This window comes from Scyliorhinus canicula, chromosome 13, assembly GCF_902713615.1.
Source record: "Scyliorhinus canicula chromosome 13, sScyCan1.1, whole genome shotgun sequence".
Lineage (NCBI taxonomy): Eukaryota > Metazoa > Chordata > Chondrichthyes > Carcharhiniformes > Scyliorhinidae > Scyliorhinus > Scyliorhinus canicula.
The window spans coordinates 28,595,840-28,611,792 of record NC_052158.1 but is presented as its reverse complement, the minus strand read 5'-3'; the positions used below and the strand labels follow the sequence as shown (position 1 = coordinate 28,611,792).

Genomic DNA, 15,953 nt, shown 5'->3' with positions numbered 1-15,953 from the left:
GAGGGGAGATGACCTGTTGCAGGAGGCGGAGGGAGAAGCCAGTGGCAGTGGTGCCAGCACAGAGGAGGAGGAGGAGGAGGAGGAGGCTGGCGGAGTGGCGGGCGCAGCACGCAGACACGACCCAGGTGCTGGCGATGTCCAGGAGGCGGCATGACAGACCCGGCGAGGACGGCAGGCACGCGACGCCTTGGTGGCAGCACGGTTCACGCGTCGCATGCGACGTCCCCGTTGAACACCAAACCACCACCTGCATCGCTAGTCGTGCAGAGGGTCAACACACAACTGCCACCACCACAACCCCCCCACCCCGTCTCAGTGTACACTGCTCCACTTCGACATGACGCTTATCACTGGGTCCAGACAGTATGGCACAACATTGATGGCTGTGTCAGCGGGTGTGATCAGTGCCATGCGGAATGATGACAGCCCGCTCTGCGAAGAGCTGTGAGCTCAGAATCGTTAGAGAGAGTCTGACCCATGGCAATAGCTGAACCATCCACCTTGGTGGCCGCTGAGTTCACAGACTTCGTCACGGACACTCCATCACGTGCCTGCGTGGCCTAGCTGTGGGAGGGGGTGGGGGGAAGGGACTGCACACCCGGTACCGAAGTTTTGCCGCTCGTCAACCCCAGCGACACTCGGTCACCATCACGATTCCTGTGGCTGTGGAACAATCACACGGTATTACAAGTAAGGTGGAACAATACGTTTAATGTGAACAATAATTTACAGGTGCCCTAGCCCCTACAACTAAACTGTGCCCTTCACCCATGCCAACTTACTCAGTGTCTCTCTTTGTTGCCTTACGGGCCCTACCACTACGTCTAAGTGATTCCCCAGATGATACAGCAGGAGTGGAGGAGGACTGCTGCGAATCGCCCCCTTCGACTTGTTTCTCCTTCGGCAAGCGTTTCCTCGGGCGACCCGGCCTTGATGGGCCAGGCTGCTCTGCGGGCGTCTCGGGTGACGTTGTGCCACCCTGCTCTGCCTGCTGCCCACCCGATACACCAGGGATAGGACGAGGGGAGGCCGAGAATTCCGGGACGTCCCGTGATGGAGTTAATGGTTTGGGCCCCGAAACCTCCTCCTCCCTCTGGGAGCCCGGTGGCCCACGGGCCTCACTTTGGGACAGAGGTGCGAGCGGGGAGGTGCCCCGTCGCGCCACCGACACCTGGCGCTGCCAGTCCTGGAGGCCTGCAACTGTATCCACCAGGATCCGAAGGTTTGCAGAGATGGAGTCCAGGGAGTTAGACATTCCCGCCAGGGACTGTGCGATCTCAACCTGTGAGTGCACGACGCCATCCAGCACATGTGTCAGGCGGTTGATGCTCTCCGCGACTGACTGCTGGGACTGTGCCATCGACTGCTGGGACTGTGCCATCGACTGCTGGGACTGTGCCATCGACTGCTGGGACTGTGCCAGCGACTGCTGGGACTGTGCCATGACGTGCTGCGACTGGGCCATGACCTGCTGAGACTCGGCCAAAGCCCGCAGCGCGCCGGCAATGTCATGTTGGCTCTGGCGCATTGCTGCCTGTGAGAGGGCAACCCTGTCCAGGGCCGAGGATGATGCGTGCACATTAAGCCCAACGCCTTGCATAACCTGACCCATTGCCTCCACCGCGGATGCCACCCATGCGGTGTCGGCCTGGGTTGCTGCCATGAGCGGCACCACTCCCTGCTCGTGGACGCGGTTCGACTCCTCTAACAGCGTCTGCAGAGTCTGGAAGACAGCCCTCATCCCGTCATTGTGTCCCTGGGTTTCTTGATGCATCGGCTGTGCGGGTGGGTTGAGAAAGTCCAGGAACTCGGAAAACGTCTGGGAGCCAGCTGCATGCTGGGCCTGGCCTGCCCTCTGCCAGTTCGGGCCCTCGGCTGCTCCGACCTTCACCTGCTGTACCTGCTCAGCTGTGATGTGCGACCCAGACTGTGCCCCAGGAGACTCATCACTAAATAGGCCAACCGGGGTGAGTGTCTCTGGGATGGTGGATGGTGTGGGAGATAGCTGTGCCACAAGCTCGGGGTCGTCTTGGGTGGACGCCTCCTCTATGTCATCGGCCCGCTGAGAGGCCGCAGGGCGTTCGCGGGCCATTTCTCTCTCTTGCTCTCTCGCCGCCCTCTGGGCGTCCTGCTCCACAGATTCGGGTGGGGAGGATGGGACTCCCCGCTGATCGGGCACCCTCTGTCGTGCGGCCCTGGGTGAGGTGGGGGCAGATGCCTGTGTCCGCCTGGAGGCAGACGGCCCTGGTCGTTCGGCATCAGGTCCTAGGGAAGATAATGAAACTCGGCCGGGCGCTGGACGGTCCCAGTGGGCAGGGTGTGAAGGGACAGAGGATGGGGGAGGTGTCCCAGTGGGCAGGGTGTGAAGGGACAGAGGATGGGGGAGGTGTCCAATTGGGCAGGGTGTGAAGGGACAGAGGATGGGGGAGGTGTCCCAGTGGGCAGGGTGTGAAGGGACAGAGGATTGGGGAGGGGGGGGGTGATTGTCATGCAGGGTTGTCTCACTTGTTGCTGCTCCGCCAACCTCGCATTGCGCGATCTCCCGGGTGGCAGATCCCCCAACAAGGTCCAGTGCCCTCTGCTCAAACATGGTGAGGGGGTGCAGGATGGGCGAACCCCCTCCAGTCTTGTTCCGCTCACGAGTGTTGTGAGCGGTCTTGTCCTGTTGGGGGAGGGAGCATAGGTAGATCATTACAATACGGCAGGTATCAGCAGGCCGTTCAGATACTGGCACAGTTTGGGGGTCAAGTTGTAATAAGACCATTGCATCTCTCCACGGGGGCCAGAGCGCTGGGTCTGTGACAACTTTGTGAACCACCCTCAACTCACTCTGCCCCAATCCCCCTCCACTCCCCGTGCCGTGGGGGGGGGGGGGGGAGATGGGTGATGAAGTAAAGGGGGGAGGGATGGTTGTGACCCAGGGGCACCCTCTTGGCACTTACCCTGGCAGCCCTGGTGAGGTCGTGCATCTTCTTCCGACATTGCTCTGTAGAGCGAGGGGTCTGCCCCACAGCACTGACGGCAGCAGCCACCTCACGCCAGGCCTGGCGCACCGCGCTGGCAGGGTGGCGATGCCCTCTACGCGGGCAGATGATGCCCCTCCTCTGCTCGATTGATTCGAGCAGCGTCTCCACGTCAGCCTCCACGAATCGCGGGGCTGCTCTCCTGAGCTCTGACATCCTGGCCTAGTTTCTGTGCTCGCCCGCGCCTTTTTACGGCGTCGGGTGGAGCCACGTGGGCGTGTTCGTGTCGTCGCCGCGTTCCGGCGTCATAGCGCACGTGATTGATGCAGCCCCGTTCCTAGCCCATTTCCCGGACGTGAATACGTCGGAAACTGGGCCGTGTCGGGCCGTCGCAAAAGTCGGCCGTTTTCACGGCCGACTTCGCGATTTTCCGCGAGTGCGGAGAATCGTGCCCTAAGGTTTTGCAGTACAGCAAGGCAGTATCCTGGTTTCACAAACTAGCAGTCCGTGTCATCTGATTTCACCTCTCCACAGTGTTTTTGAGAGGGAGTGTGCATCCCTCATTGTGTTCTTGAGATTCTTAATTGGACCAGCCATTTTGTCCCAGCAGATGAGTAAATTCTGGTTGAAAAAGCCTGAGTTCCAAAATGGGGGGCGGGGGGGGGGGGGGGTTAGTGACTCTTCAGAGATCTTCAGAGCACGTTGGCACAGTGGTTTGCATTGCTGCCTCACGGCGCCGAGGTCCCGGGAAAGAGTCCGATGACTTTTTGTCTAGGCTAACAGACAGAGGTGGGAAATATTTATACTGTGGAGTGAGAATGAAAGATGAGTCATAGCCACAGAAACCCAGGGAAACCGGGTGCTAATGGCCACAGAAACCAAAGGGAAAGAAAGCGAATGGCAGTCCCCAGAGAGGACAAAAGATGTGAAAGGTCAAACAGCAGGGAAACGAACATCAGAGGATGAATTGGGTGCAGGGTAGGTGAATTGGCCACGCTAAATTGTCCATTAATTGGAAAACATTAATTGGGTACTCTAATTTATAAAAATAAAGAAATCTCCAGAGATCATAATAATAATAGCTTATTGTCACAAGTAGGCTTCAATGAAGTTACTGTGAATAGCCCCTAGTCGCCACATTCCAGCTCCTGGAGGCCAGTACAGGGATTGAACCCGTGCTGCTACCTTGTTCTGCATTACAAGCCAGCTGTTTAGCCCACTGTGCGTCTCCGCACCGGTCATGGCGGAGGTCCACAGCAACCGGTGCACATAAGCTCCAGACAACAGTTTAATGCTGCATTAAAGTCTTATGTTTCAAAAACAAGTCAGAGAAACAGGTTTCAGTTTCATTTCCCTGCAGCGAAACTTTGCTCAGGGAATCAAAGTTTCAATTTCAATATTCCATTCTTGCAGTTAGTCACCTCAGTGCCTCCCACCAGAAAGTGCAAAACTGTGCAACAGGACAGCAGCAGAAACCAAGAACGCTCGACCAGCTGAGAACTGTAAGTGCATTTATTTTAATGTGTAGACACTTACTCTCCGGTGCACTGGTCAAAGAGATAAAAATGTAATTAACTCATTGCTATCTCTCTAATACTATAATATTTACCATTTACAATTCTACAACTGCTCACTGTCTTTATTAATTATTTGGGTGGTGGAATAGAAAGCCATTTGGCCAGATTTGCTAATGACAGAAAAGTCAGGCAGATTTGTAAGGAGCAGATGAAAGTATACAATTACAGAGAGATATCGATGGATTAAGTGAATGTGCAAAACTGTGGCAAATGGATTTCAATGTCAGCAAATATGAGGTCATTCACTTTGTACTTAAAAAGGATAGAAGAGGATGCATTCTAAAGGGTGAAAATAAACACAATGGATGATCAAAGAGAAATAAAAATCACTTATTGTCACTAGTCGGCTTCAAATTACGTTATTGTGAAAAGCCCCTAGTCGCCACATTCCAGCGCCTGGTACGGGATTTGAACCGTGCTGCTGGCCTGCCTTGGAATGCTTTCAAAGCCAGCAATTTAGCCCTGTGCTAAACCAGCCCCAGCAGAGAGTTGGGGTTATGGGGGCACCCAAGACATAGATTGTTGAATTGATGTGAACAGGTACAGAAAATAGTCACAAAGGGTCATGGGATGCTGACATTTATACTTTTGAGAATAGATATACAAGCAGCTAGAAGTCAGGCTTCAGATCTACAAAGCCTTTGTCAGACCAAACCTGGAAGGCGTGATTCTCTGCTCCCCACGCGGCCTGGGAGAATCGCGGGAGGGCCCCCCAACATTTTTTACACCCCCCCCCCCCCCCGCCCCGGCTCGGAAAAATCACCGCTCGCCGTTTTTTACGGCGAACGGCGATTCTCCGAGCCCGATGGGCCGAACAGTCGGCCCTACACGCACGTTTCACGACGGCGAAAAACACCTGGTGGCTGCATTCGTGAAACGGGCGCAAGATGCCCGTTTAGGACATCTAGGGGCCCGATTGGGACGGGAGCACCACGACTGTGCTTGGGAGGGGACAGGCCCACGATCGGTGCCCACCGATCGTTGGGCCAGCGTCCAAAACGGACGCACTCTTTCCCCTCCGCCGCCCGGCAAGATCAAGCCGCCACGTCTTGCCGGGCGGCTGAGGAGAAAGACGGCCACCGCGCATGCGCGGGTTCGGGCCGTCTGCGCGATGAAGTCATCTGCGCATGCTCGGGTTGGAGCCGGCAACCCGCGCATGCTCGGATAACTTCACAAATGCACCGGACGCGCGTCATTTTTGGCGCGACGATGTCGCTGCCGAGAAAGACGGAAGGCCGCTCCTGGCCCCCCGGGTGGGGTGAATTAGGTGCCGGGAGCGGGCTCCGAGGCCGTCCTGAACCTCGGCCGAGTTCACGACGGCCTTCACGAATTCGGCCCCCTGCGGAGAATTCCGCCTGGTGTATTGACCTTGGAGGGAGTGTAGCTTTTCCCAGAATGATGCTTGAACTCCAGGGATTAAATTAAGGGAGAGATTACACAAACTAGGATTATTTTTTTTTTTTTTTTCTTTTTTTTTTTTTTTTTTATAAATTTAGAATATCCAATTCATTTTTTCCAATTAAGGGGCAATTTAGTGTGGCCAATCCACCTAACCTGCACATCTTTGGGTTGTGGGGGTGAAACCCACGCAGACACGGGGAGAATGTGCAAACTCCTCACAGACAGTGACCCAGGGCCGGGATTCGAACCCGGGTCCTCAGCGCCGTAGGCAGCAATGCTAACCACTGTGCCACCGTGCCGCCCTCAAACTAGGATTATAGGGGAGGCGGTGGCATTGGTATGTGCATTGGACTAGTAATATAGAGATCCAGCGCAATGCTCTGGGGACCTGGGTGCAAATCCCACCAGTGCTGGAAATTAAACTCAATAAAACATCAGGAATTAAAAGTCTGATGATTAGCATGAAATCATTGCTGGGGTGAAATCTCAATCCCAGGATGCCCAAAGAGCGTTCCCTGTTGGGACAGAGAACCGTAAAATAGGGATCGGCGCCTGGCATCAGCAGGAGCTGATCCTTTTCCGATGCTCCAACCCTGCACTCTGGCGGAGAGATCACGTTTCACGCCCACGAGCCAGCGGGAGGGTGTGAATGAATGTAAATTTCCCATTTGCGTCTTTGCAGGCCCCGCACCCTAATCTCCGGACTTCCATGATTCTCCGGTGTCCTGAACCGGGAATCACGTGGGCAGGGTCTCACCAAATGTGAACCTGACATGGTGGTCCTCGCGGTGAGCCAAGGGGTACCTCCTGAAGGGAGTTGGCGACAAAGTCCATCCCAGGCCTCCCAGCGACAGCGGACAGGGCATGGTGGCACCCTGGCACTCGGTTACCTTGCCACTGCCAGCCTGGCATCCTGGCACTGCCACTCGGACAGCCTGGCAGTGCGGCCACTCTCAGTGCGGCCTCGGTGAGCAGAAACAACCAAGGCCAAAAGAAGGGCAAAGTGCTGTTGGATAGTGGGATGTTTTTCAGCACTGCAGCCAATGAGAAACACCCCACTAAACATGCCGTTCAGGATTTTAACTTCAGTCTACTGAATCGCACCCAGAATATTAAAATTCTTGTTTGTTCGTAGCGGCTAGAGTGGGACTATGTCTCAAGTGGCGCAGTTGCTTTTGGCGGCATCATGCCCTGATGGTGCTGTGTTCATCTACAACAAAGATGCTGATCTGGCTGAAAATCTCAGCTCTGTGGTATAGGTCATCAAGGCCCAATCCCAAGAGCTACGGTATGTTTTTAAGAAAGCGACGGACTCGTACTAGGAGGTTCTTGAATTGAGAAAGCACAGTTCCAGGTCGTGCAGTGGTTCTCACTGCTACCTACAGCGCTGAGGACCCGGGTTCGAATCCCGGCCCTGGGTCACTGTCTCTGTGGAGTTTGCACATTCTTCCCGTGTCTGCGTGGGTCTCACCCCCACAACACAAAGATGTACAGTATAGGTGGATTGGCCACGCTAAATAGCCCCTTAATAAAAGAAAAATAATTGGGTACTCTAAATTTAAAAAGAGAGAAAGCACTCTCCTTGATGAGAACCCTCCTCTGTACAGTGGAGATCCTGCTGCATGGCTTGTCGTCCATCCTGATGGATTCGGGAGATGGCAGAGGACCAGGAGCAGTATACCTTTGAATCTGATCCGCGAAGTGAAATGGTGGAGGAGTTCCCGACAGAATTTGAGAAATAAACGACATAGAAGAAAATGTTGAGGGAGTGTGGGGGGTGATAAGCAAGTTTTCAGATAACACGAAGATTGGCCAGGTGGTTCACAGTAATGAAGAAGCTCCTAGGTTACAGGAGAATATATACGGATTGGTCAAATGGGCAGATCAGTGGCAGATGGAATTTAACCCTGAAAAGTGCGATGTGGTGTACTTTGGAAGGAGTAACACGACAAGGGCAATGAATGGCATGATACCAGGAAGCTGAGACATAGAAGGATCTTGGGGTGCTTGTCCACAGATCCCTGAAGGTGGCAGGGCAGATTAAGGGATGGCACAGTGGTTAGCACTGCTGCCTCACAGTGCCAGGGACCCAGGTTCAATTCCAGCCTTGGGTGACTGTGTAGAGTTTGGACATTCTCCCCATGTCTGCGTGGGTTTCCTCCGGGTGCTCCGGTTTCCTCCCACAGTTTCCTCCCACAGTCCAAAGATGTACAGGTTAGGTAGATTGGCCGTGCTAAATTATCTCTTCGTGTCCAAAAGGTTAGATGGGTTTACTGGGTTACTGGAATAAGGTGAGTGCGTGGGCCTAGATGGAATGCTCTTTCAGAGGTTCGGTGCAGACTCAAAGGGCCAAATGGCCCCCTTCTGCATTGCATGCATTCTAATAGGGTAGTTAAAAAGGCACACGGGACACTTGCCTTTATCACCAGTGGCATAGATTATAAGAGCAGGGAGGTTATGTTGGAGCTGCACAGGACTTTGGTTCGGTCATAGCGGGAGTACTGTGTTCAGTTGTGGTCACTGCACTGTAGGAAGGGTGTGATTACACTAGAAGGTGGTGGAGGAAAGGTTTCCTCCTCCTTCGGTTGGAGTGATAAATCAAAAAAAGCCTGATCAACAGAGGTAAAGGGTTGTTCCATATTTACGGCTTGCGTGTGTGACCGAGTGCGTGTTGCTACGGGGGATACGTTAGCAGGAGTTTTATTAATAATGGGATCAGAAGGGGGAGTCAGGACTTGGGACAGTGGAATTGTAGGATCGGGAGCGCAGAATGAGGGTGGGGTCCAGGGTTGAAATCCTCCTCCTCTTCCCTATGGCCTGAATAGGGGAACATCGGCATGCCAGAGCAACTGGGAGGGTCCTCCTTTCCTATAATCTGATTGGCCAGTCCTGCTTTTCTGCCGGCAGGAGATTTGTTATTGCCAGATTGCTTTTTATCATTTAGATGGTCTTTATCCCAAAGCTCACATTCCAATTTTAAAGTCTCCCAATCTTTTTGTTTACCGTCCACACACTCATTAATCCCTCTTTTACGGGCGTTATCTTTCCAACTCATTAATAGTGAGTGTTCGTGGCGTCTTGCGGACTGTTTCCTCCATTGCGAAATTAAAAATTTCCATTTGAAACCAGCGTTTTTATGCCAAATGGCTTCTTCTGCAGCAATGCAGTTATCAAGGCTCCAAGTTCCCCCTAGTGGCCAAATGTCGTTACCCAATTTATTTTTGAGGAATGTCGTAATCAATATTTTGTTCAGTGCTGCGGATAATCTGCGGAAGTTACTTTCATGAGAAGGGTTTTCTAAACATATGAAAAGTAGAGGAGAATTGCCGCTAGTTTTATCTAAAGTTTGTCCCATAATGTGCCCCTGTCAAAAAATGTTCAAAAAAAATTTCTGGTACCAAATCAAATTGGAGGGTCCTTGACCCCAAAAAAAATTACTCACAGGGTCCCTGACCCCAAAATTTACTCACAGAGTCCCTGACCCCAAAACTTAATCAAAGGGTCCCTGACCCAAATTTATTGACAGCCTGTATAAATCTGATCCGGATGGAAAACGAGATCAAAAAGGTCCCTGACCTGCGGCTAATCACAATCAGGTCCCTGACCCCACAATTACTCACAGTCAAATTTAGATTCGAGAACCGTCACCTGTTTAGTTACTTCTGTCAGGGATGAGGGGTCGCAGCACAGAACCGAGAGGGAGAGAGAGACCAAGGTCAATCTTACCTTGTGCCGGCGTCTGTCTCTGTACTCCCGTCGTGGCCTTGATCACTTTTTCTCAGTCCCTCATGGAAGATCACTCAGGATATTGGATTTTTTCTCGCAGCGCCAGATGTCGTAGTCAATATTTTCCCCGCTTCTGTACTGTGATAGAAAGATTCAAACAGCATTCATTAGGTAAGCAAAACTGAACTTTATTTTACGAATTACAACTGCTAGCAGTATTGGCTGAGACTTGAAGTCGGAAGGCAGTCAAGTACAAACTGTTGGTTCCTTAGCAAGTCAGCAATATCACAGAAGAATAAGACGATTTTTATACATTATAGGATCAAGATAACATGAATACAGCTTGGTCAGGAATTTGATCAAAAGTAAAACATAGGTAATAATCATTACAATGGCGTCACCTTGCTGACCTTTAGGGGACTGGGGTCTCATATCATTATCTTGTCTTTGTTTTAAGAGATGGACAAATTTATTTAAGTACAGGAAGAGACAGTTTTTTAGCTTATCGTATGTATTTAGACTGCTCTGGTCTCATGACGAACGCGCCTTATCCGAGTTTTAGAGCCAGCCAGTTCTCAGGTCAAGTTGACCTTGGCTGTTTGTATTTGTGCCTTAGGTTATGTGAAGTCAGTTTAAATTCAATTGTACCAAGAAGACTTGACTAGTTTTCCCATCATGTCATTATTTGCTTCGCACAATACCACAATTGGAGCCTAGGTTGTTGACCGCTGGACGTTGGTGAGAAGGCATGGTGGAAATAATGGTGGCTTGTGCTTCGATCGTTGAAATCTTTGAGGTATGCTGAAGAGTGCTCACTGAATCTGTTTCATCCTTGATCTTTGCTTTCTTCATGCGTCAGTGAAGAAGTCTTTCTCCTGAGGCTTGCCCTGCATCTCAGTCGTTATCCTGGACATTGCTCCCTATTGATCATGTTGTTGACTGCTTGATGTTGTCAGTTTTTTCCTTCAACAGGGAAAGGTATAAAGTGGGTGGGCTGGCCTATGTCGTTGGTTATCCTGATTTAATATGTTCATATCATGCTGAGCCGAATGTTGAATGCGAGGTTTGTGCTCAGCCTTTCAATGTATTTGGGCCGTATGTCTGATAATCCGTGTGATGATAGGAGGGGGGGGGGGGGGGGGGGATGCTTTTTCTTCTCTCCCTGTTCCGTATTGAAGGAAGATGAGCAAAACCAGAGCGGGGCAAGGGGTGAAAGGTTGGGTTGGTTGGGTTAATTTGCTCTCATTGTGGTTGAGGAAGCCTCCCCCAGTTAGAGCTATCAGTTTTGGGGGTTTATTTTCTTTTAGTTCTGATTGTGAGTATCCGTGTTTTTATCCTCTTTGAGACCGGGTAGACTATATATCATCCTGTTACCCTGCCGAGGATTGCGTCCTGTTTGACCCTTCATCTGTGTCGAGTTTGTTTTTTCCCCTAGTACGCGTCTCCCTCTCTGGCCGTCTTTGTTACTTTTGGAACTGAATAGCCCCATCATGGAGGACTGGGGTTGAGTATCTCTTGTATGGCGGCAGTCTCCGTGACCCGGCTGGGTGCCCCCTCTCTGGGTGGTTTTCTTCTCTTCTCTTCTCCCACCTGGGTGGGCTTGGTGCAGGTTCTGGTTCTGGCCTGGCCTCATGAGGTAGATGGGAGGTTCCTGGGTGAAGGGGGGAGAGGACCAGCTCCCTCTCCCAGGGCACCCATGTCTTAACGGTTCTTCTTTCTCAGGATTTGGGATCCCCACCAGGCGAGGGCCGGTGTGTGTTTCCTTTCATTTTTTGTGCAGTTGGGAGAGGTGCCTTGTCCTGATTGGGACTGTGTAGGTGCAAGCTCAGTGGGGTGTCAGAGTTGCGATTGCATGGAAGATCCTGGGGTCACGTCCCTCTGAAATTTTGTGATGATGCTGGGCTAGGCCAGACCAGGGGCTGTGGTCTCATATCCTGTTGTCCCTGATGAGCAACGGTACCCTCTCTGAGAGTACACATGAGGGGAGCACAGGGAGGCTGGGTTTGGCCCCCAGAAGTGTGATGGTTTTGGTATGGACCAAGTGTTGTTGTGCCTAATGAATATCCTGTACCTTTTCCCCTGGGGTAGAGTGATGTATCTTTGTGGGTTAGATGGCTGGCTCTCCTCATTGGAGTGCATAGGGCAGTGGCTCAAGAAGCCTTCTTATTTGAGCGCTTAGTTCTGATGGCTCTTGCCTTTTCACCTTTTTTCTTCCTTCTGAGAGAATCCAGAGGTGATATTTCCATTCTGTCCCTCGCCTGGTATTTTGTTTCCTCCTGAGCTGTGTGAAGTGTTGATTTGTAGTAAGTGAAGAGGCAGGTCTCAGTTTTTAAAAAAATTTAGTGTACCCAATTCATTTTTCCAATTAAGGGGCAATTTAGCGTGGCCAATCCACTTACCCTGCACATCTTTGGGTTGTGGGGGTGAAACCCACGCAGACATGGGGAGAATGTGCAAACTCCACACGGACAGTGACCCAGGGCCGGGATTCGAACACGGGTCCTCAGCGCCGTAGGCAGCAATGCTAACCACTGTGCCAAGTGCCGCCTGTTAGTGCATAACTGAGGTGCCCTCCCAAAGTCCATCGGAAGGCCCCCACAACATAAATCCGCCCCACTGGCCCCTTGCTGAGACACCCAACAGCAACCCCCATCTGATCCCCCATCAGAGACCCACAACAGACCCTCTTCAGAGATCTCCCATCTGACACACCCCAACAGGAACCCTCATCAGACACCCCATTAGACCCACAACAGAAACCCCTAGCAGATGCCACACCAGACCCCCCCATCAGAGACCCCTGAATCAGAGACCCCCCATCAGCGACTCCTTCCTGAAAGCTGGAGCAGTCCAAGCAGTAGAGTAAAAAATCACTACATTTTCACTTACCCTTCCCTAACATCTTCTGCCTCAGAGAAACCTGTTTATAGCAGCAGCTGATAAAAGTGCCAGAGGCTTCCTCCAAAGCCAAGTACGCTTCAGAGGACTTCAAATTGCTTGACAGCTTTTGAAATGCAAATATTACATTCAGTTTCACACAGCAATACAATGCATTAGCTAGTGATTGACAGTTTTATTACTCCAGAGACAGATGCTTGGTAGATTATTGATCTATCTTCCCCTTGACGCTTGAAGGCATCTCAAGTAGCCGGCTTTGATGCCAATCGCAACACTTTTTCTATGATTAACGTTCCTCATTACATCAAATGCAGCCAAGTACTTTCACTTCCTCAACCTCAGAGCAGAATGCATTCAGCTCCTGTCCTTAGTTCCTTTTATTAAAAGGTTAATTACTGTGAAATTGCCACAATGTTTTCTGCAGGAAATCTTGCAAAACCGGAGTCTCAGTGAGCACTGACACCAAGGGATGGACGGAAACAAAAAAAACATTGAGGGAGAAGGAAATGATCTGCAAGAAATGGAAGGTAGAAATAAAATCTTACGAAATAAGATTGTAAGCCTATCAAACCTGCTCTGCCATTCAATAGAACCATGACTGATCTTGTAGCCTTCACTTTCCTGGCTGACCCTGGAACCCTTGACTCCCTTTGTGGAATGAGGTGGGCTGCCTGATGCCTTACCCACCATTCTGCATAATATGGGGCAGATCAGGGTGGGTGGGAAGGAAGTGGATGAACTGACCACCTGTTTTATTTTATGTCTGCACTGCCTTCAAATATACCGCAGTAGCTATAAAATTCTCCCCTCATCTTTATCCACTCTGCTTCTTACATCCTCAAAAAAATGTGTCAAACACCATTTCCCTTTCGCAACACCATGTTGGCTCGACCTGATTGTTTTATGATTGTCTAAAGATTCTGCTGCTACCTCATTAATAATACACTCCAATACTTTCCCAGCGACAGATTTCAGGCTATCAGACCTATATTTGTACATTAGACCCCAGCGCAATTTTGCTAAGATTAAATTCCATCCATATCACAGAGGTGTTTGTGCAATTTGTGCAGATTTCATGTGAAAAGCAATCTGTAACTACTCTTTGATTATATCATTAGGGCCACCATATAGAAGCAAAATAATTAACAGGAAAATCAGGATTACAGCTCTTGGGCGGGATTCTCTGATCCCAGACTGGGCCGGAGAATCTCCGGGCTGGTGAGAATCGCGCGATGGTGCCCTGACGCTGGTCTGCCGATTCCCCGGAGAGCGGAGCTCTACACGGCCACCCCCGGGCGATTCTCCGCATGGGATGGGTCGAGCAGCTGTAAAAAAAATCCGAATCCCGCCGGCGCCGTCCTTACCTTGCGGGACCTCGGTGTGCATCCATCCGGGGGCGGCCTGGTGGGAGGGGGAGGGGGGGGGTCCGGCCCCGGGGGGGGGGGGGCCTCCGCTGTGGCCTGGCCCGTGATCGGGATCTACCAATCGGCGAGCCTGCCTCTCGGGCTGGGGGCGTCTTTTGCTCCGCGCCAGCCCCTCTAGCCCTATGCCATGTTGCATCAGGGACGGCGCGGAGAAGGGAGCCACTGCGCATGTCGCAATCGCGCTCGACGCTTAGCCTCAGGATCAGAGAATCCCGCCCAATGTGTCTGAGGCGGCTAGATTCTGCCAAGCTCAGAAATCATTTGAAAAGGAAAATTAGACAGTGAGTAAAATGGGCTGTGAAACAACCACAGCTCTCTTTACAGTACCACAGAACACGAGTTTTACTACATAACTGTCATTATTCTTTTTTAAGGTTTCAGTATTTATCAAGCAAAGAAAGTGGTTCACAGCCAAGTTATTACTCCTGAATTGTCGTCACTGCTTGAATGCAGTTCTGTACAAGTAATTTGCAGATATTGGGCAAGATCATCCAGTTGTTCACACCGGTGGGATCCTGCGGTCCCCCTGAAGGCACACCCCCACCGGAGGTTCTCCGCAACTTGGGGTGGATTCAATGGGAAATCCCACTGACATTGTCAACAATGGGCCTCATCCCACTCCCAGGAAACAAAGAATCTTGTCCGAGTGCTGCTGAATGGAGCCCAAATGTTAACTTCTTTCCTTTGCCTTTGATATTAGGATTTGAGGTTGTGTGCTGTTTCTGAGTTCCGTTTATTAAATGGCTAATTACTGTGAAATTGCAAAAATGTTTTCCGCAGGCGTACCATCTTGCAAAACCGGAGCCTCAGTGAGCACTGACAACCAAGGGATGGACGGAAACAAAAAAAACATTGAGGGAGAAGAAAATGATCTGCAAGAAATGGAAGGTAGAAACAAAATCTTAAGAAATAGGAGCTGAATGAGGCCATTCGGCCTATCAAACCTGCTCCGCCATTCAATAGAACTGTGGTAGTCGGTATTAGGGGTATTACGGTACCCAGGTTGATGCTGTGAGACCATTGGTGTGGGAGGTACCTGAGACAACAATATCATTGGTGAAGCCTGCCTGCTGGTTCCGCCCAGTAAGGCGGAGTATAAGAGTCTGTGTCTCCCCAGCTGCTGCATTCTGTACCTGCGCTGCTGGGGGCAACATCTAGAACAAAGAACAAAGAAAATTACAGCACAGGAACAGGCCCTTCGGCCCTCCCAGCCTGCGCCGATCCAGATCCTTTATCTAAACCTGTTGCCTATTTTCCAAAGTCTACTTCCCTCTGTTCCCCGCCCGTTCATATACCTGTCTAGATGCCTCTTAAATGATGCTATCGTGCCCGCCTCTACCACCTCCGCTGGTAAAGCGTTCCAGGCACCCACCACCCTCTGCGTAAAAAACTTTCCACGCACATCTCCCTTAAACATTCCCCCTCTCACCTTGAAATCGTGACCCCTTGTAACTGACACCCCCACTCTTGGGAAAAGCTTGTTGCTATCCACCCTGTCCATACCTCTCATAATTTTGTAGACCTCAATCAGGTCCCCCCTCAACCTCCGTCTTTCCAACAAAAACGATCCTAATCTACTCAACCTTTCTTCATAGCTAGCACCCTCCATACCAGGCAACATCCTGGTGAACCTCCTCTGCACCCTCTCCAAGGCATCCACATCCTTCTGGTAATGTGGCGACCATAACTGCACGCAGTATTCCAAATGTGGCCAAACCAAAGTCCTATACAACTGTAACATGACCTGCCAACCCTTGTACTCAATACCCCGTCCGATGAAGGCAAGCATGCTGTATGCCTTCTTGACCACTCTACCAACCTGCGCTGCCACCTTCAGGGTACAATGGACCTGAACTCCCAGATCTCTCTGTACATCAATTTTCTCCAAGACCCTTCCATGGACCATATAGTCCGCTCTTGAATTTGATCTTCCAAAATGCATCACCTCGCATTTGCCTGGATTG

The 15,953-nt window shown here is 51.1% G+C and overlaps 1 protein-coding gene across 2 annotated transcripts in view; it reads left to right on the top strand.

The window, feature by feature from the left end:
- Positions 1-4,426: 4,426 nt before the first annotated feature.
- Positions 4,427-15,953, top strand: part of LOC119976318 (interferon-induced very large GTPase 1-like) — a 31,212-nt gene continuing 19,685 nt past the window's right edge. For both annotated transcript variants that reach the window (XM_038816763.1, XM_038816762.1), the window contains exons 1-3: positions 4,427-4,465; positions 12,990-13,092; positions 14,770-14,877. In XM_038816763.1, the coding sequence (XP_038672691.1) occupies positions 13,035-13,092; positions 14,770-14,877 (166 nt within the window). In that variant the 5' untranslated portion in view covers positions 4,427-4,465; positions 12,990-13,034. The remainder of the gene's footprint in view (positions 4,466-12,989; positions 13,093-14,769; positions 14,878-15,953) is intronic.